This window comes from Notamacropus eugenii, chromosome 3 (genome assembly GCF_028372415.1).
Source record: "Notamacropus eugenii isolate mMacEug1 chromosome 3, mMacEug1.pri_v2, whole genome shotgun sequence".
In the NCBI taxonomy this organism is placed as follows: domain Eukaryota; kingdom Metazoa; phylum Chordata; class Mammalia; order Diprotodontia; family Macropodidae; genus Notamacropus; species Notamacropus eugenii.
Window position 1 is genome coordinate 395,621,309 of NC_092874.1, and position 20,138 is coordinate 395,641,446.

At 36.6% G+C, this 20,138-nt stretch overlaps 1 protein-coding gene across 2 annotated transcripts in view; it reads left to right on the forward strand.

Annotated features, from left to right (window-relative positions):
* CCZ1 (CCZ1 homolog, vacuolar protein trafficking and biogenesis associated) overlaps positions 1 to 16,806 on the forward strand; it is a 34,186-nt gene extending 17,380 nt beyond the window's left edge. For both annotated transcript variants that reach the window (XM_072597833.1, XM_072597834.1), the window contains exons 11-15: positions 1,863 to 1,896; positions 2,411 to 2,528; positions 12,903 to 13,061; positions 13,405 to 13,532; positions 16,468 to 16,806. In XM_072597833.1, coding sequence (XP_072453934.1) covers positions 1,863 to 1,896; positions 2,411 to 2,528; positions 12,903 to 13,061; positions 13,405 to 13,532; positions 16,468 to 16,523 — 495 coding nt within the window. In that variant the 3' untranslated portion in view covers positions 16,524 to 16,806. The remainder of the gene's footprint in view (positions 1 to 1,862; positions 1,897 to 2,410; positions 2,529 to 12,902; positions 13,062 to 13,404; positions 13,533 to 16,467) is intronic.
* Positions 16,807 to 20,138: the final 3,332 nt, after the last annotated feature.

The window sequence follows — 20,138 nt, forward strand, 5'->3', positions numbered from 1 at the left end:
AGTTGTTTCTGAATACTGGTGTCTATGAGTGCATACCCAAATGTCGTGTATATTCTGTGAGGAGCTGTTCATTGGGATTTCTAAGGAATGGCAATTATTTTTTAAAACTTCAGAATGTGTGTGTGTGTGTGCTTTCTCGGAGCTGTAGTTAGTTTTCATGTATGTCTTTGAGCAATCTTGTATTGTCATTAATGAAGCAGTGGTTGTCTGGGCTTAGATAATTCATACGGAAAGATCTTGAAGACAAAGGGGATGGTGTTGGAGCCAAGGAATGGTAGTGGCCTGCTTTTCAGATACTCTCTCACTCTGGTGGCTTCCCAGACTTGAACAGTATATGCTTCCTTCCAGTTTGAATTTTAATATCGGTTAGTAATGTATAAGTCAATTATATGAAAACTTACCCATTGCCTTCATCAAAATTAACACTATTATGTACCTTGAATAGAATGTTATCACTTATGTATAGAAAAACATAATGCTTGAATATGTTACTACTTTAAAGAAGTTTTTACTAATTTTCTCTAAGAGTTTACTTTTTAAGGGTAATTTTTTACAATTAGGTTTTAAATTTCAAGACCATATTCAAAATATGAAACTAGTAGCTGTGTGTGACAGCATATAATACATCTTAATAGCAAAATAAATAGATATGTGTGTAATAAACATATAAAACAACTGGATTTGACATTTTAAATTAGAAGAGCTTTACAATTGAGTATATAGAATATTAGTTGTATTTTTATTTCTATTTATATAAACTTTAGAAATATCATATTAAACATTAAATTATGATTTTACAGTCAGTTGGATTTACCTAGAATAAAATGTTTGTTCTTACGCTCTCAGCAAAACAAGCACCACCACCATAACAGCAGCAGTAGCTCTCATTTATGTAAAGTATCCTAAAAGACCTAGTGTGATTTTAAGATGTAGTTGTAGCTTTTACTCCATAACGGTACTTGGAAGCTTGTCAAGTTCTTTGCACATATTACCCTGTGATCCTCACAACTGTGGGAGGTCAGACTGAGGCAAACCAGGTAAGTGACGTGCCCAGGCAGGGTTAGTTGGTTAGTAAGTATTTGAGGCAGGATTTAAACTCAAGTCTTCCAGCACTATCCGGGTATGACACCCCGGCTGCTCAAAAGAAGCTACATAAGGAAAAGGTGTAGTAGAGGCTGCATGGAAAGGTGGATAAAATGCTGCTTTTGAACCAGGAAGACTTGAGTTTGAATCCTGCCCTGAATTCTGTGACACTGCGTAAGTCATTGGAAGTCTAAACCTCAGTTTCTTCATCTGTAAAATGGGTGTGATAATAGCATTAGCTCCCTACAGGAATAGGGAGTAAAATAGATAATATGGAAGTGCTTTGCAAACCTTAAAGTGCTGGATAAAATTAGCTATGATTTTATTCCAAGCCTTATTTTAATAACTCTTTTTCAAGTGTTTGAAAGGCTGTCAAGTAGATGACAGATTACATGTGCTCTGCTTGACCCCAAAGACTCTAGGAACAATGAGTGGAAGTGACAGCCAGGCAGATTTAAGCTTACTGTAAGGGAAAGATTGCCTAATAAACAGATATTCAGATGTGGAATGAGCTGCCTGTGAGGGAATAACTTTCCCATCACCAGAGTTCTTCAAGCGTAAGAGGGATGAGCAGTTGTTGGGATTTACAGAACGATGTTTCTAATTTTCTCCTGTGACCAGAGTGTTTTGAAGACTACTTGGCTAGCAAGTTCAGAAGTCTTACTCATGTGCAAATTTCCTAATACAATTAGTGGCCATAGGTTAAGCAAGGGAGGAAAAGAAAAAACTGTATTCTGTAACCTTTGGTTTCATATGGTGGTGTTTTTTCTCTCTCCTAGGCCATGAGTGCAGCAGTCTGTTTCATGATCGATGGTAAGTATAGCACTTTTGTCTATTGTCAGAGGAAAAAACATTCTGTTGCCTTCTTCTGTGATTAAGATATAAACATAAATTCAATCAAAGATATCAATCACAAACATAGAAGGATATACTTTGAAACGCCAGATAAAACATGCTTGCCTTCACTTCATGATCATTTCATTCAGGACAGATTCTTCAAGTGGGTTTTGGAAAGTAAACCCATCCTATTAGTTTGGCCCAATTAGGGAATACTGAAATAGGGCTTGTAATGTATATTTCTTTCTTCATAAAATGTGTATTTTCTTTCTTCATAAATCTTACTAATTTTGTCTCGTGTCTTTATTAGAGGAATAACATTTAATCAGGTTATTTTAGATTATTTGATCAGGCTATTCTCTTTGTATCTAACAAAGTGATTTAAATATTTAAATATAGGAGAGAGAAAATAAATGATTTACTTCTTTCACATGAAATAACACAACTGAAATAGAGGAAAAGCATTTACAATATTTTTTCAATTCCTCAGCCTCTGTGCAGCCTTCTTTGGACTTTTGCCGAAGACTGGACAGCATTGTTGGACCTCAGCTCACAGTTTTAGCATCTGACATTTGTGAACAGTACAACATCAACAAAAGAATATCAGGGTTTGTACTGTGCTTTGTTTTGTTTGCTTTCAGACACTTCATTTTAAGTTTTATCTAGTGTCAGTGCTGCACAAATGGATGCGTTTAATGTGTACCTTTCAGTGATTTTCCCCTAGTTATGATAAAGTAAGCAGAGTTGTTTGCCTTTGCCCTAGTTTCCCTTAGGCTCCACATTTTTTGAGGGACTCAGTGAGATTAGGTGTGTGGCTTTTGACTCTTTTTTAAACTAATGGATTAGTTTGAAACTAAGGGATGGAACCTCTACTAGCCTTATCAGCACCATGTTCTTAATCACTTGCGCTAAGCAACCTAGACTGTTAGAGTACTTTAGTTTTCACTGAGTTATTGGGACTTTGAGCAGTAACCAAGACATGTTTGTTTTGAGGACTTTGTCCGTTTAAACTGATATTGTCCCTGGATAAAAGAATTTAAAAGTTATTGGCAGAATGTGGTGGTGCACAGTTCTGAGTTTCAGTAGGGCTCAAGCTGGTTGAATGTCTGCCTAAATCTGGCACCAATGCCCCCAGGCATGGAGGGCTGAACCAGTCCAAGTAAGAAAAATAAAGTCGTTAAAGCTTCAGTGCCAGTCAGTATTGAGATTGGCCATTGAGTGACTACTGTCATTCCAGGCTGCGTGAGATAGGCGGTCTCAAAAAAAAAATGCATCCATGCACACAGCTAGGGAGAGAGCATTAAGTCAAATGGAAAGAGGGTTAGGAAGGAAGTCAGGAAATCCTGGGTTCTAATGTTGATCCCACTATCGTTAACTCATGTAATCTTCCTGTACCTCGAGGGGGTTTTTCACATGTAAAAGATAGACGATCTTATCTACTGTTTTTACTGCGGGTTAAAATGAATGTAATTGATGGGAATCACTTTGAAAATCAAAGCACTGTGCTAATGTGCTTTGAGTATGTTAATATGAAGAATTGTACGAATTAGTCTAACTTTAATGTTCAGATATTTATTAGTATTAGCTTCTAGGAGTTTGGAATAAGGTAATAATGCAAGTGTAAAAAGATTTTTTATAAATGTATTAACCAGACTTTCTAGAATTTAAAAAGTATTTTTTTGAGGGTGTGAAAGGAAAATATATATATATTTCTTTCAATTCAATCCAATAAATATACATTAAATGCCTCCCAGGAAGGGAGCACTGTATTAGGTTAAGTACGGTACCAGAGGAAATTAAAAAGATCCAAGTATTATAATATAAAATATAAAGTGAAAGCACATGGTAAGGGCACACGTGAGAGTCAAACAAAGTGTAATAGCAGCTTGAGGACAGGAAGGTGAAAGGTCATTCTGGACTAGGTAGATCAGAGAGCACTTCCTGGAGAAGGTAGTTTTTGAAGTGGCCTGTAACAGAGCAGGCACAAGCAGCAATATCTGTTCATTCATCAGAGCATTTTGAAAGTGCAGAGCACTATGGGAAATGCTGAGAAAGATACAAAAGTTAGATAAGACGTAGTCTCTAGAATAAAATCTAGACACAGACAACTAGCACATAACATTAAAGTGCACTGAAGAACTCAGTGTAAAACAAAGTTCCTTGTGGCGTCTGAGGGAGACGGAAGGTGACCTTCTAGCCATAAAGAGCTTAAGGAGAGGAGAGTCCAGAAGCACGGAGAACGTCAGTAGGGCTTTTTCTAGAGCGTAGCATTCATGGAACAGAATAATGAGATGAAGCCGAAACAGGAGGGTGGTGTCTGACTACATGATCCTTACATGCCAGGAATTTAGGAAGCCTGACCTAGGGTTGAAATCTGCCTCTTTGCATCTTATGCTCACTGTCCCTAGTTTTATCCTCAGGAACTGTCTAAAATATGTACAATCCCTCTTCCATATGCCAGTCTTTCAAATACTTGAAGGCAGCAGTCATTTCTCCTCTTAAATCTAATCTTGTACTCCTTCCCCAATTCTTTCAACCAATCCTTTCACAACGTTGTTTCTGGGCCTTTCACCATCCTTTTTTGTTTTGTTTTCCTGAGCATAGCCTAGAACAGAGGTGTCAAACAAATAGAAACTGATCCTTGAGGGCCACATATTGACTTAGAAAACTACAAATGAACATTATCTACATTGCATTGTATTTTTCTTTATTTTGCTAAACATTTCCCAGTTACTTTTTAATCTGGTTGAGGCCACAGTTGGGTGTTTTATAGATGGACTGTGAGTTTGACACCTTTGGTCTAGGGGAGCAATAATACAAAGGCAGAGTTTGGGGCATGGACAAGGGAAGACAATTTGGCTGAAGCAAAAGGACATTCTATAGGCATACCATTGGAGGGTTTTTAAGTAGAGATGGGGCATGACCTGAGCCCTGCATAAAGATTAATCCGGCTGTGATTTGAAGAATGGATTGAAGCAAAGAGATGGGATAGATGGAAGGCAAGATGACATATGAGGAGGATTTGGTTAGTGTTGCCTTGACAGTGGAGAGAACAGAAAGAAAGGTGTGGCTGCAGAAAACACCAGTACTAGAATCTTCAGGTCCCAGAGGTATCACCATGCATTCATTTAGCCAATGTTTATTATTGAGTAAATGCAATTTAGATTTAGGGAAATTCTCTTTCTTCCTACTGCCTGTGGTATATTTTCCCATAGAACTGGTGGTTAGATTAATTTTTTTTTTAAAAACTGACATAAAAATTTCTTTAAAAAAACTGACATATTAGCCCTTTCAGTGTACAAAGTGCTTTATACATATTATCTTATGTTTTGTTATTCCCATTTTACAGATGAGAAACCTGAGAGTCAGGTTAATGGTCACACAGCTGCCAAGTCAGAGGTAGATTTAATTCAAGTTTACAATGACCTATTCCATAATAAACTTCCATATTTCTATTGGGATAGCACTATGCTGCAATTATAAGGACTAAATAGGTAAGCTTTCATGGGCAGCTCCGATAACAACCACTCTATAACTTTTTTTTGTATTTCTGAGAGGCAGGAGTAGGTGAAAGTTCTCATCTAGTCTTATGAAATGAATGAATCATAGGATTAAATATCATTAGAGCTGGAAGGATTTCCCATGCCATCCAGTCCACATTTTGCAGTTGAGCATGTGATTAAGTGGCGTGCAGTAGTAAGTGAAGAAGTCTGGATTCGAATACAGTATTTTTTCCCCTGTACCATGAATTTGGAGTCAATAGAATTGATTTTAGATTTTGCCTCCAACGTAGAAAGTCTCTTCCAAGTCTCTTAACTTCTTGTCACCTTGGCAGCTGTGAGTGCCTTCTCCTCTGTACATGTTTTGTTGTCTTCCACAACAGAACGGAAACTCCTTGAGGGTAGGAGCTGTTTCATTTTTATCTTTGTATCCCCAGCTAAGTAAGTATTGGTTGATTGAGCTTTAAAAATGAGGATGATAACAGTAATTCTCTTAGAATCCACTGTAGAGGATTGTTGCAAAACAATTCTTAGCAAACCTCCAAGCCTAATAGAAATGTTAGTTACAGGGAAATACGTTCCGAGCTAAAAACTCCTTTATAAATTTTTAGGTCTTTGTTAAATTAAAAATAGTGATTTTTGATGTAGGTAAGACTACGTAAAAGTGATACTGCTAAGTGAGCAATAAACGTTCTTAACTGAAGAGAGAAATGATTAGGTAGAGGAAAGAAGATGTCTCTGTCACCCCTACATCAAGTGTTTATTAGTAAGGCCTTCCCCAAGACATATCATCACACTGACTGTCTTCCTTTGGCCATCTTATTTTCCCAGGCCTCCCTTCCCCCTTCAAAAAAAGGGCAATTTATCAATGAATTGTTTTAATGCTTCAGAAAAGAATTGATTTCATCCGTTGCAATACAAATTCTGCACCTTCATGAGTGGTTTCATAAATTGCTATTGCCCAAAAAGCATCACCTAAGAGCCAGCTTGGTGATTCTGGCGATTAGCTTTCCAAATTTAGTTAGACTTGTACTTGGAGGTTGTGTTAACATAGTAAATAAAGAGTTGACCTTAAAGCCAGGAAAATCTTGTTTGAGTTATACAAACGGTGTGTCATTATCACTTGGTTCTATATTGTGGCTACTTTGTGGCAGAAAGAGGCCTTGGAATAGTGTTGATTTCAACCCACTAGAGTTCCTAACTCCAGAACTGGCTGAACTGTCAGCTGCATTAATCCTGTACAAGCTTTGATTTCAGAGGAGTGGCTATTGCAAGGATGTTCAAGGTTTGGAATTTACCTGATTACATAGTCACACCCCTGTCCATGTCAGGGATACATTCCACCAACATACTTTGTTTATTTCCAGGGGTGGAAATAATACAGGAGATAAGGGGTTGTATTCTAGAATGTAAATTTATGCCACATCTCATTTCTGTTGAGTGGCCAACCCTTCTGGCACACTCTGGTTGGTGAAAGGGGTGAACGAAATCATGAAACTCTCAGGACAGCTCCTCCTGTCCGTGATGTAGACGTCTCAAGAGCTGCTCCTGAATCAGTGCCTCCCCGTTTCCAGGTGACCATGTCTTGCCAGCCCAGAGTGCTGCCCTTCCCTCAGTTGTATCAGAAGCCCCATTGCCTTCTCCTCAACCACTGCCAGCATTGATTCAGGGCTGAAGAAATTGGAGCTTCCTCTGGGAACAAGGCTTCTTTTTACAAAGTTGGCAGAAAGGTTTGAAGGATTTATTCATATGAGAATTGCTTCAGGAAAATCAGGCTTCTAACAGTATTATTGGCATTGATTGCTTCAGATCTTTACCAAGTAGGGTTAGACCAAATCATTACAGGAGTAACTAGTGACATGCTTATTTTAGCAAACAGCTTTTTTTCTGTTCCGAGTATTGACCTGTAAACATGGAAAATGTTTGGGGACTATATACTACTAAAGTATAGCAGTCAGATGTCTGTACACTTATATGTGTTTGCCTATTTTGCAATTCTAGCTAAATGCTAAGGCAGATTATTTTTGCTTTCTGATTTCTAAAGTTAGAGAAAGTACATTTCTGAACTTCACTGGGTCACTGTTAATCCTACTTTTAAAGGAACCAGTAAAAATGGAAGGGATAGACAAAATGATCCTTGTGTATATTTGCTCTCTGCTGCAATCTCCACTGTACAGCAAAACAAGGAGAAAAATTGGGGTATGTTTAAGTTTACTTTCACTTTGACATGTCTCCTGATCTCCCAGAGCAACAGACACATTCAAAGAAAAAAAAGTACCTTGCCTATTGTAAAACATCCAAATAAATTAATAAGCTGGTATAAGAAACTTAATTTTTACAAATTTAGTGGAAACTTTCATTTCTCTGTTAGCTGCATGGGAAAATTAAGCCTTTCCATGCTAAAATTTACAACCAGACACTTAAAATAATTTTGTATTTCCCATTATTGAGTGTCATATAAAAAAGGACACTCATTCATGAAAGAAAAGTCTCAAGTTGAAGGGATGACTGCTTGGCTTTCTAACAGTGGAAAAAAAATTAGGGCTAGTGCAGTTGTGTTTGATAAGGTTTTTATCTACCTACTGCATTGTTTAAATTATTTGTTGCTTTTACAATTGCCTGAAAGATTCCTGTTAATCTGTCCTGTGTTTTGTGAGTAATTTATAAGGTGTTTCCTCATCTTTACTTGGAAAAGGACTCTATCTTTTAAAGAAAAATTATTTTCCAGGGTCCCTGTGGCAAGTCAGTCTAATGCTTCCAGCCTAATATATGAGGCCATGCATTTGGATTTATAATGTTGCAAGTGAATGGACTAGGCAATCAATTACAACAAAGAACAGGTTTGCCTGATATTTTAATTTAAATATAAAAGTTGAAACAGAGTCTTCATGTTTTGTTTTTAGACCTGATATTCTTAAGCTGTCCAAGAAGTCAGCTTAATTTTGTTTTCAGATACTCCTCAGTAATAATGGAAACTGTCTAAACTATTAATTGATGAGATTCAACAATAACAATAAATATTTGATCTTTTTTTCCAGAAGGTAGTTTTGTCCATGTGTTTCTGATCACCAAAATAAATATATTTATCACATACAATAACTATAAAATGATAGATTTTGTTTTTAAGTTGTAGCTAAGATATATATACGAAATAGTATTTGTGCACTAAATCACTAACTGCTTTGCTTTTTAAAAATATTTTAGAGTAAAGCTGAAGAAATTTATCAGTTATGTCTTGATGTTTAACGTAAGGGACTTCTAACACACAGTTTCTGAGAAAACTAATAAAATTATATTACCCAACTGAGAATGGAATTAAACTGCTTTGACTGAACTAGCAGATGAGCCTGCTATATCGATGTAGTGATGGAATGACAAAGAGGGAAGGAGTTCTTTCTAGCTGTGGAATTCTAAAGGGATGTACTTGACTGTGGAACACAATTTAATTATACAGGGTATATATATATATATGCATGCAGACACACACTGTATCATAATGTGGTAAATTTGTGGTTACTACTGTGTGTTAGTGGAATGTAAAGTTAATTTGCATTCCAATTTTTTCTAGAAAATAAGGTTTTAAAGAGTGTGATGCTTAGATTTGGTTTGTTTCATTAAAGAGGTAGCTTCTGACACCTTGACTGTAAAAACAGTTTAAGTCTTAGTTCAGTTGCTGGTTAGGTGTATCTTTGGTATGTATTAGCTTTAATGGAAACCAAATTTTTCCCTGACTCTATCAGATTATCTTAAATGTGCTCCATTTCATAGAAACGTAGATTTAGAATTAACAAAGGGATCTTAGAGACCATCCTAGTCCAATGTCCAACCTTCTCATTTTACAAATGACAAAACTGAGGCCTAGATAGATTGACTTGCCCAAAGTCGCAGGTGGCAGAGGCGTGATTCAAAGTCAAGTCCTCTAATTCCAATCCCAGCACTTTCCCCACTATATCCCACTGCCTTTCATTGGCCAGTTTTTGCCAAGTCAGTAGGAGGAATTGACTGTTTCTGTACTATTCCTCTATCACTTTCTCTCTTTCTTCATTTCTGTAATCCACTCTCTCTCCATCCTTTTTCTAGTCCTAAACCAACCTCCCAAGTCACTCCAATTTCCTTAGTGACCGTAGCACCTGACTTGTATTCTCTCCATCGCTTACCATCCTGAGAGACTTTAGCTTTCATGTTGACAACACTTCTAACACTGCAAGTACACAGTGATTCAGCCTAGACTCCCTTTGCAGCATACCACTGCCACATTGTATATATGGCTGTATCTTAGAGCAATCAAACTCTTAGAGTGTTCTTTACTCTCTTCCCCTCCACAAAACCTTTCACACCGCTGCCGGACTTAGCCTCTCTTATGACAACATCATGTCACTCATTTGTTTAGAACCCTATTACCCCACTCAGAATTCAGATTCCTTTTCCTTACTCTAAGACTGACTTTTCTACCTTCCTAGACTTATGTAACTCTTCTATCATCACTGCTTTAGTCAAATTGGACGGAGAAATCTATGCTTGCCCTGAACATTCCTGCCTCTCTGGCTTTGCTCACAACCCTTCCCTATGCCTTAAATATATTTATCCCATCTGACTGCTGAATTCCTGCGTGTCTTTTAAGGATTAACTGAGACTAACTTAGGTGTCCCATAGGAAGATTTTCCCTAGTAACATTTTTTCCTTTGGGCCTCAGAAAGTAATTTGTACCTGTTTTATCAAAGACAGCTAGGTGGCACAGTGAGTAGAGTGCCAGGTTTGGAATCAAGACGACTCATCTTCCAGAGTTCAGATCCAGCCTCAGATACTTATTAGCTGTATGACCCTGTGCAAGTCATCTAACTCTGTTTGCCTCAGTTTCCTCATCTGTGAAAAAAGCTGGAGCAGGAAAGGGCAAACCACTCCAGTATCTTTGCCAAGAAAACCCTAAATGAGGCCAAAAGGGTTGAACATGACTGAAAAAGACTCAACACCTGTTTTATACAGTTACTTTATAATATTTTTCATCAGTTATAGGTTATATTCTCCTGCTAGCAAATATATGAGGCCAGGGGCCATATCTCATCTAAACTTTTTTTTAATCTTCTTGGTACAATGCTATAAAAATAGGCACTTAAATGTTTGAATTGAATTAGCCAAACCCAACATTAAATTGGAAGAGATCTGGATATAGAAGAGCAGAAAATGAAAGAACTATTAGAGGATTATTTCTTGGTGAGGAATTGAGAAAGATTCCTCTTATCAGTTGTTTAAAAATTAAAAGTAATTTCATTGTCTGTTTGGTTAATTGTTTATGCTAACATAGTGGAATTAAGAGGTAGGAGTGATAGATCTTTGATACTTAATTCAAGGGACATGGGGAAAAAAGCATGGATGGGAAAGCTGTGTTAGTACTCAGGTGATTCTATGACTTCTTTCTCCAAAGAAATGCATTTTTGGAAATAAAGATAGAGCTCAAAGAAAGTCATCCTCTCCAGTTAGGACTACGGTTGCACCATCAGACTTTTTTTTTTTTTGGTAAGAAGTTCTTGTGTTATTACAAAAATCTAAGTCTACCAGAAAAAACTCTCACACACTGTGGTTGTTGCTGTGCATAAAGTTCTCCTGGTTCTGCTCCTTTCACTCAGCATCAGGTCATATAAGTCCTTCCAGGCCTCTCTGAAGTCTTCTTGTTCATCATTTCTTATGGCACAATAGTACTCCATTACATTCATATACCATAATTTATTCAGCCATTCCCCAATTGATGGACATCCCCTTGACTTCCAGTTTTTGGCAACTACATAGAGTGCTGCTATAAATATTTTTGTACATGTGGGACCCTTTCCCATTTTTATGATCTCTTGGGGATATAGTCCTAGTAGCGATATTGCTGGGTCAAAGGGTATGCACATTTTTGTAGCCCTTTGGGCATAGTTCCAAATTGCTCTCCAGAATGGTTGGATGCGCTCGCAGCTCCACCAACAATGAATTAGTGTTCCAACTTTCCCACATCCTCTCCAGCATTTATCATTTTCTTGTTCTGTCATGTTTGCCAATCTTATAGGTGTGATGTGGTACCTCAGAGTTGTTTTGATTTGCATCTCTCTAACCAATAGTGATTTAGAGCATTTTTTCATATGATTATAGATAGCCTTAACCTCTTCCTCTGAAAATTGCCTGTTCATATCCTTTGACCATTTATCAATTGGGGAATGACTTGTATGATTATACATTTGGATCAGTTCTCTATATATTCTAGAAATGAGGCCTTTATCCCCGAGCTTAGCTGTAAAAATTCTTTCCCAATTTACTACATCCCTCCGGATTTTGGTTGCATTGGGTTTGGTTTGCACCATCAGACTTAACCCTCCCTCTTCGCTCCTGGGCTTTAGATGAGCACATGATCAATCTGCTCTGCCCACACCAAGAGTCCCAAATATTGGCGCCTAACCTACATAATGAGTACTTACCCCTGATTCGGTTTTTATTAACGCACTAGGCATGTACTTAATGTTTAACAGAGGTGATAGAAGATAGATAAGAGAATATTTGGTGACACCTTGCTTACTTAAAAGAAACTCCAAAAAGCCATGCATAAGAGGAACAGGCCTCTGAGCAAATAAAATAGATGTGACAGGGCTCATGTAATAAAGTACAAAGTTGGCATTCTTGCACCCCCAGCTAAAAGTGTTCTCTACCTCCTGGAATGTTCTAGGACCCCATCTAAATCTCATTTTTTGGCCTCATCATTCCTTCCTACATTGTCTCATACTTCTCTGTATCCATTTCCTGTCTTCTTCTTCCGGGACATTCTAAGCACCTTGAGGGCAGAGACGCCTCTTAGCATCACTTCCAACACAAGTTTACAAAGAATTCAAAATGCATAAGAGTTTAGGGCAGTTTAATGTAGTGGCAAATAGTAGACTTTCGTTGCGTCATGGTACTAGCATACATGATATAATAATGACCCAAGGTTAAATTGTAGTCAGGATATTCTGTTATAGAAGTCAGAAAAGATTTTAGGGTTTTAGATTTCCACATTGGAAAGTTTTGTTGTTGTTTTTAAAGTGACTGTTTTCAAAGCTTTATTTATTTGGAAAATTCAGTTATGTGGAATGCTGTACCACCCAGGGATGTAGATAAATCAAGTCTTATTGTACTAGTGAATGCCATATCTGAACTGAAGTTCAATGTCAATATAGTCTATGTCTTTGTCAAGTTAGCAAATATTTGTTGAATGTCCACTATATGCAAAACACCCTGCTTTATCAAAAAAAAAAATCACTAAACATGGTAATTATAATTAGTAGCCATATCTCTGACCCTTGAGACTACGACTTTTGAAGACTCGGGTTTCTGAAATTTTTTTGTTGACAATTGGAGAACGAAAATGTCAGTTAGCCATAGCTCTTGAGATTTTTAAGGGAATATATTTACATAGGTTGGATAACTGAGTGCTTTTAAAAATATTTTACTGATTTTTTTGTTAACATATTTTCACAGATCTGAAAAGGAGCCCCAGTTTAAGTTTATCTACTTCAATCATATGAATTTAGCAGAGAAAAGTACAATTCACATGAGGAAAACGCCTAGCATATCACTTACATCTGTTCATCCTGACCTTATGAAGATTCTTGGTGATATCAACAGTGATTTTACGAGGTAATTTTCATAGCTTAATTTCAGAATAGATGCCATCTGCTAAAAAGAATGACCCTTTAAAATGCAGGGAGAGAACAGAGCTTTCTGCATAGCATTAGTTTCAGATAATCACTTTGTAATCATTTCCCCAAGCTGTGCATGTTCAGAATTCTCTGAATTTATAAAGCCCATTAGTAGCTATGGCTACTCTGTCTTACAGCTATTCATTTCATACATAACACCTTGAAGGATATTAACTGCTAAAATTCTCAATTCTTTCAATATTGACTTTTCATAATCTGCATCCACATTTTTGTATTAAAAAATATATCCATAAAGTTGCATAATGAAATTTGTTTTACAGAATGGATGAGGATGAGGAGATCATTGTGAAGGCAATGAGTGACTATTGGGTTGTTGGGAAAAAATCAGATCAGCGGGAACTATATGTTATTTTGAATCAAAAAAATGCAAACCTGATTGAGGTCAATGGTAAGTATTCATTGGAGCTTGAGTGATGTTATTGAGGCCACCAAATTGACTGGATTTCCAGTGTATCTTTATTAAGAAAAATATGGTAATGATCCCTTACACTTTTGTAGTGCTTTATGGTCTACAAAGTGCTTTTGCATGTATTATTTTATTTATCCTCATACTGGTCCTGTGAAATCATGAACAGAATTATCTTTTTTGTCAGGAGCTTTATAATCTAGTTGGGGAAACAACATATGCAGGCACCCACATGTAGAGGAAAGGACTTAAATTCATCACGATGTAGCATATCAAGTGGCTGACACTGCCATGTACCCCTAAGGGAGAAATTACAAGTCAGGAAAGGCCTGTAGAGAAGATGGATGGGATCGTCAAAATAAGCTTTCAGACAAAAGGAAATTGAAAAACTTCATTTTGAAAAACTTTACATGTGTTAATTTAGGGTCACAGAGTAGGATGAAGCCTGGTCAGAAGTCTGTTGTTGGACACCAAAAAAATGCAATCTGGGTCACCTAAAATCTAAGTGAGGTTCACCAAGGGACCTGCTTTGAATCCTAGGATCTTAGAGTTGGAAGGTACCCCAGAATTCCATCCTCCAGTTCAGCATGCCAGCAGCACAAGAATACCTCCTATGGCCTCCCAGACATTCATCCAACCTCTGCTTTAACACTGCAGTATTTCAGGAGGTGGCTTCTATTGTCCAACAACTCACACTTCACAATGAACCCATATTTGTTGCCCAGTTTTCATTTCCTAGCCCTTGATCTGCTTTGTGGAGCAACATAGAACAAGCCCACTTCATTCACACTATTTAAAACACCTCTTATGTTCTGTGGTGCAGAAGATAGAGCTGGAGACTTTGGGTCAGACTTGGGTTCAAATGCTGTCTCTTTGAGACATTTACAGGCTAATGACTTCATGTTGCAAGGCTTAGCTCTTCATTCATAAAATGCAGGTTATCCGTAATCTCCACTTCACAAAGGTTGTTGTCAGGCTCAAACAGTCAGTTGTTATCTTCATTTTTACAAGTGACTTTGAGGCATGATTTGCTCAGTTACCTAGCTGCTAAGTCACAGAGCTAGGACTTGAACTCAGATATTTGGTCTGAATGTAGTTTTTGAGTAACAAGTAGAACAAAATCATGGATAATCAGGGTTTTGTTTTTAGCTAATGCATTTAATGACTGACCATAATGTTCTTAACTTTATGGAAAATAACATCCCCATTAAAGTTTACTTTCCTGTTTAAAGAGTTCTGCATTGTGAAAACACTTGAAAAATAAATTGTTTTAATAGTTCTATTAAGTTCTATTTATTCTAAGTGAAAACATTGTTTGGCATATTCTGTGGAAATGCTATTTTTCCTGGAAGAAAAAAAACTGATGCATAAAAGGAGTGAATTTTATTCTTTTGCCTTTTACAGAATCTTCTAGTTTGTATGACAGTTTTTAGATCTGTCACCCTATACGGGGCAAGCATACCTGTCAGTTGAAAGTGATTGGCATTATCCAGCTACATAATAGCATGACTGATGTTGCCATATTTCTGGTGACTGTATTGCGATGAGTCTGAGTAAAGTTAGTAGGAGCCATCCTTACCCTATGTAGCATGTTGCCTTCAGCTAGGCATTATTGCCAAATAACATAAGTAGGGATGGGGAGAGCAACCTTTTTTCAGCAATGAGAAATCTGAACTTTAGATTTTTATATGTATTTTCTATGGTGTGTATTATAGACAAATATCACAGGTGGTAAGTTTGATCTGTTTTCAACACTTCTTAGTATTTATATTATCATTATCCTTGCCAGGGATCCTGAGGCAGCCAGATAGTTCAGTAGATAGAGAGCTGGGCCAGAAGTGAGGAAGGCCTGAGTTCAAATCCTACCTCAGACACTAGCTGTGTGATCTTGGGCAAGTCACTTAACCTATTCTGCATTTCCACAACTGTAAAGTTGGGATAATAATTACAGTACCTCCCTTGCAGGGTTGTTGGGAGGAGCAATGAGATAATATTTGTAAAGCACTTAGCACAGTGCCTGGCACATGCTAGGCCCCATATAAATGCTTATTCTCTTCCCTTTCTCCTTCCCCCACCCCGCCAAGTACTTCATTAGTTAGGGGAAAATACTTCATTAGTTAGGGGAAAATGAAAACAAAAATGAGCTTTGTAATTATAAGAATTATAAGAGGCAACTTGGCTTGGAGTCAAGACCACCTAGGTTAAAATCCTACTTCCAGTGCTTGCTAGATATGTAAACCCGGGCAAGTCCATGTTTCTTGGGCAACTTCACGGGACATGGTGAAGAAGGCATAGATGGGTTGTGGCATATGGTATTGGAGGAAGTTTCCACACTGGGAATTCCTGTTGCTATTCACTTAAGAATTATAAAATGATTTAGTATAATGATTAATGATTTCAAAGAATTTTAAAATTTAGGATTAACCAGATAATCTTAGAGTCCTTATTATTTTGACAGATACAAATAATTATATATCCAAAAGGTCTTATTTTTAGGAATTTCTAAATTTGTTTTGTGGTAATTTTTAAGTCCAGGTCCCACCAGAAAGCAAGAAGTTTTAAAGATTTGTTAGTCTACTTCAAAGATAACTGGATTCGTAAGATCATAGTTTTGGAGCTAGAAGAGGTTTTAGAAGCTACTGGGGCCAACCCTTTCCTTTTACAGATAAGGAAACCAAGGGTGAAAGGTTGAAATGACTTGCCCAGAGTCACACCTGAAATTTCTGAGGCAGAATTTGAATTTGAGTTTTCCTGACAACATACTTAGCACTCTATCAGCTAGCATCTAGTTTGTTTCTTGTATAAAAAGTTTCTTAGATTGTTGAAACTTGGGTCCAGGGTAGTTCACACAATAACCTTTGGGGGCAGAGGCAATAAGGACATCTGCTTTTCTCAGTGTTTTCTATTGTTTTTGCAGAAGAAGTAAAGAAACTTTGTGCAACACAATTCAACAACATATTCTTCTTGGATTGACCAACAAAACAGCTTATTTAAAGTGTCTAAAAATTCATAAAAATTTTGTTTAACATTACTTGTTATTAGTCATATTATTGACTGGATTAATGACAATAGTAAAGCAATACTTGCTTTGTAAGAATCAAATTTCTATCAAATCCATAACTGACTGTAAAATTTTTAGATTTTAAATATTTAAGTGGAATTAATAAAAGCAAGACTGCTACATCTATGCCATTCCATTCTTCTGATATTATGTGACTATTTTACTGGAAAATAAAATGAATAAATTACTAAAAAATTTTAAGGACTTTTATTTTTTGTTTCCATTTCTTTTCATTCACTACTTTTATTTTAGGATATAATTGTTAATGAGCATGATTGTTCCTAATCAATCCCTGGACATTATAACAAGAGTGTAAGTTTTAAAATATCTAGCAGAGTTATAGGATTCTCCCTTCTTCCCTCACCAAATTATACAGTGGGTTTACAGAAAGTAGCAAAACTAAATTTTATTTTCCTTACAAACTAAAATATTTCAGAAACTACGTAAAAGTAAAAAAAAAAAATGAAACGTTGCCTTAATGATTTAAAAACCATAGATTCCCTTTCCTCATATTTAAACACAAAACAGTCTTCCCTTTTAGGTGGTAGTGCTCAGATGTCTACCTTTGCATACCTTTTAAGAAGTGAAGTTTTCTTTTTTTTTTTTTAGCTCTTAAAAATGTTTTTTCCAATTACATGTAAAAATGACTGTTAAAATTTTTTGAGATCCAAATTCCTTCTCTCCCTCCTTCTCCTCTCCTCCTCATTGAGAAGGCAGGCAATTTGATAGGTTATACATATGGAGTCATGCAAAATATATTTCCATATTAGTCATGTTGTAAAAGAAAACAAATGAAAATTAAGAAAGTAAAAAAAAAAAGTTTGCTTCAATCTGTATTCAAACTCCATCAGTTCTTTTTCTGGAAGTGGATAGCATTTTTCATCATATGTCCTTCAGAATTGTTTTGGATCACTGTATTGCCAAGAATAACTGAGTCATTCACTGATCATCATACAGTATTGCTGTATGTGTACTGTATGGTACTGTGTACAACATTCTGGTTCTACTCACTTCACTTTTCATCAGTTCATATAAATCTTCCAAGGTTTTTCTTACTTGTCATTTCTTATAGCCATAATCATATGCCATAACTTGTTCAGCCATTTCCCAATTGATGGGCATTCCCTGAATTTCCAGTTCTTTGCCACCACAAAAAGAGCTGCTGTAAATGTTCTTGTACATATAGTTCCTTTTCCTCTTTTTTCCATCTCTTTGGAATCTAGTAGCGGTATCGCTGAGTCAGAGGGTATGCACAGTTTTGTAGTCTCTTGGGCATTGTTCCAAATTACTCTCCAGAATGGTTCAATCAGTTTACCGCTCCACCACCACTGCTTTAGTAGCGCAGTATTCCCACATCCCCTCCAACTTTTTGTCATTTTCCCTTTCTGTAGCTAGCCAGTCTGAAAGGTGTGAGATAGTAAGTACCTCAGTTGTTTTAATTTGCATTTCTCTCATGAATAGTGATTTAGAGCATTTTTCATATAATTAATTATTGATACCTTTGATTTCTTCATCTAAAAACTGCCTGTTCATGTCCTTTACCATCTATCAATTAGGGAATGACTTGTATTCTTATAAATTTCACTTACTTCTCTATATATTTGAGAAATGAGATATATCAGAGAAACTTGCTATAAAAATTTTTCCACAGTTATGATTACAGTCTATTTTCCTTCATCCTGTTTTTCCCATCCATCTTTCTTCTTTCACTGTTCCACTAACTCCCTGAATCCGACTCCCTTCTATCAACCCCCTACCCCCACCACTCTCTTATCCCATTCCCTTCTTACTTCTTTGTAGCATAAGATAGATTTCTATACACACGATTAAGTGTGTATGTTATTCCCTCTTTGACCCAATTCTGATGACAGTAAAGGTCAAATATCGTCTGCCACCCCCCAATCTTTTTGACTTATAAAAAATCTCTCGTGCCTCTTTTATGTGATCTAATTTACTCCATTCTCCCTCTCCTTTCTCCCAGTGGGTCTCTCCAACCCTTTAATTTTATTGTTTTAGATATGCCATCATATTCATTTCTCTTTCATCCCTTAATTTTAGATTTTGGGTTTTTTAGATATCATCCCATCATAGTCAATGCACGCTCATGCCCTCCACCTAGGTATACTACTTCTAATTGCTGTAATAATGATAAAGTTCTTAGGAGTTACATGTATCATCTTCCCATGTAGAAATATAGTTTAACCTTATTGAATCTCTTATGATTTCTCTTTCCTGTTTGCCTTTTTATGCTTCTCTTGAGTCTTGTATTTGAAAGTCAGATTTTCTATTCAGCTCTGGTGTATTTTGGTAAATGTCCATTCCTCTCCCCCTTCCTCCCCAGTATTGCTGGATAGGTGATTCTTGGTTGTAATTCTAGCTCCTTTGCCCTCCAGAATGTTATATTCCAAGCCCTCTAATCCTCGAATATAGAAGCTGCCAAATCCTGTGTTATCCTGATTGTGTTTCTACAATACTTGAATTGTTTCTTTCTGGCTGCTTGTAATATTTTCTCCTTGGCCTAAGAGCTAGGAACTTGGCTATATTGTTCCTGGGAGTTTTCCTTTTTATGATCTCTTTCAAGAAGTGATGGGTGGATTCTTTTAATTTTCCTTTTACCCTCTGATTCTATGATATCTGGGCAGTTTTCCTTGATAATTTCTTGAAATATGATGTCCAGGCTCTTTTTTTGATCATGGCTTTCAGGTAGTTCAATAATTCTTAAATTATCTCTCAAACTATTTTACAGGTCTGTTGCTTTTCCAATGAGATAGTTTACATTTTCTATTTTTTCATTCTTTTGATTTTGTTTTATTGTTTCTTGATGCCTCATAAAGTCATTAGCTTCCACTTGCCCACTTCTAATTTTCAAGGAGTTATTTTCTTCAGTGAGCTTTTGTACCTCCTTTTCTATTTGGCCAATTCTACTTTTTAAGGTGTTCCTCTCTTGAGTGGATTTTTGTGCATCTTTTACCATTTGCCCTATTCTGTGTTTTAAGGTGTTATTTTCTTCAGTATTTTTGTGCCCCCTTTACCAAGCTGTTGACTCATTTTTCATGATTTTCTTGCATCACTCTTTTCCCAGTTTTTCCTTTCTTGCTTGATTTTTTAAAATCCTTTTTGAGCTCTTTCAGGAATTCTTCTTGAGCCTGATACCAGTTAATCATGTAATCACTTTGTATTTGTTTCCTGTGTATTTTGATTTTATCAATGTATATGTTTCTCCCTCTTCTCAGATTCCCCCAGTAAGAGTATAATCCCCTTGAGGGCAAGAACTATTTTTTTTTGTTTTGTTTGTCTTTGTATTCCTATCGTAGATCCTGGCACATACTGTATAGTAAGTGTTCAATAGATTTTTGTTGAATTCTTTTCAGTACCAAGCAGGTGCTAAGTCATCTATACCTGTAAGGAGTTAAGACTCCATTGTCTTGGACTGTGAATAACCACTACAGGAATTTTCATGTAAGACAACAGAGGTTTTATGGGTATGTCTCTACTTTCATTTGACTCAATTTTGAAAGTACATTGTG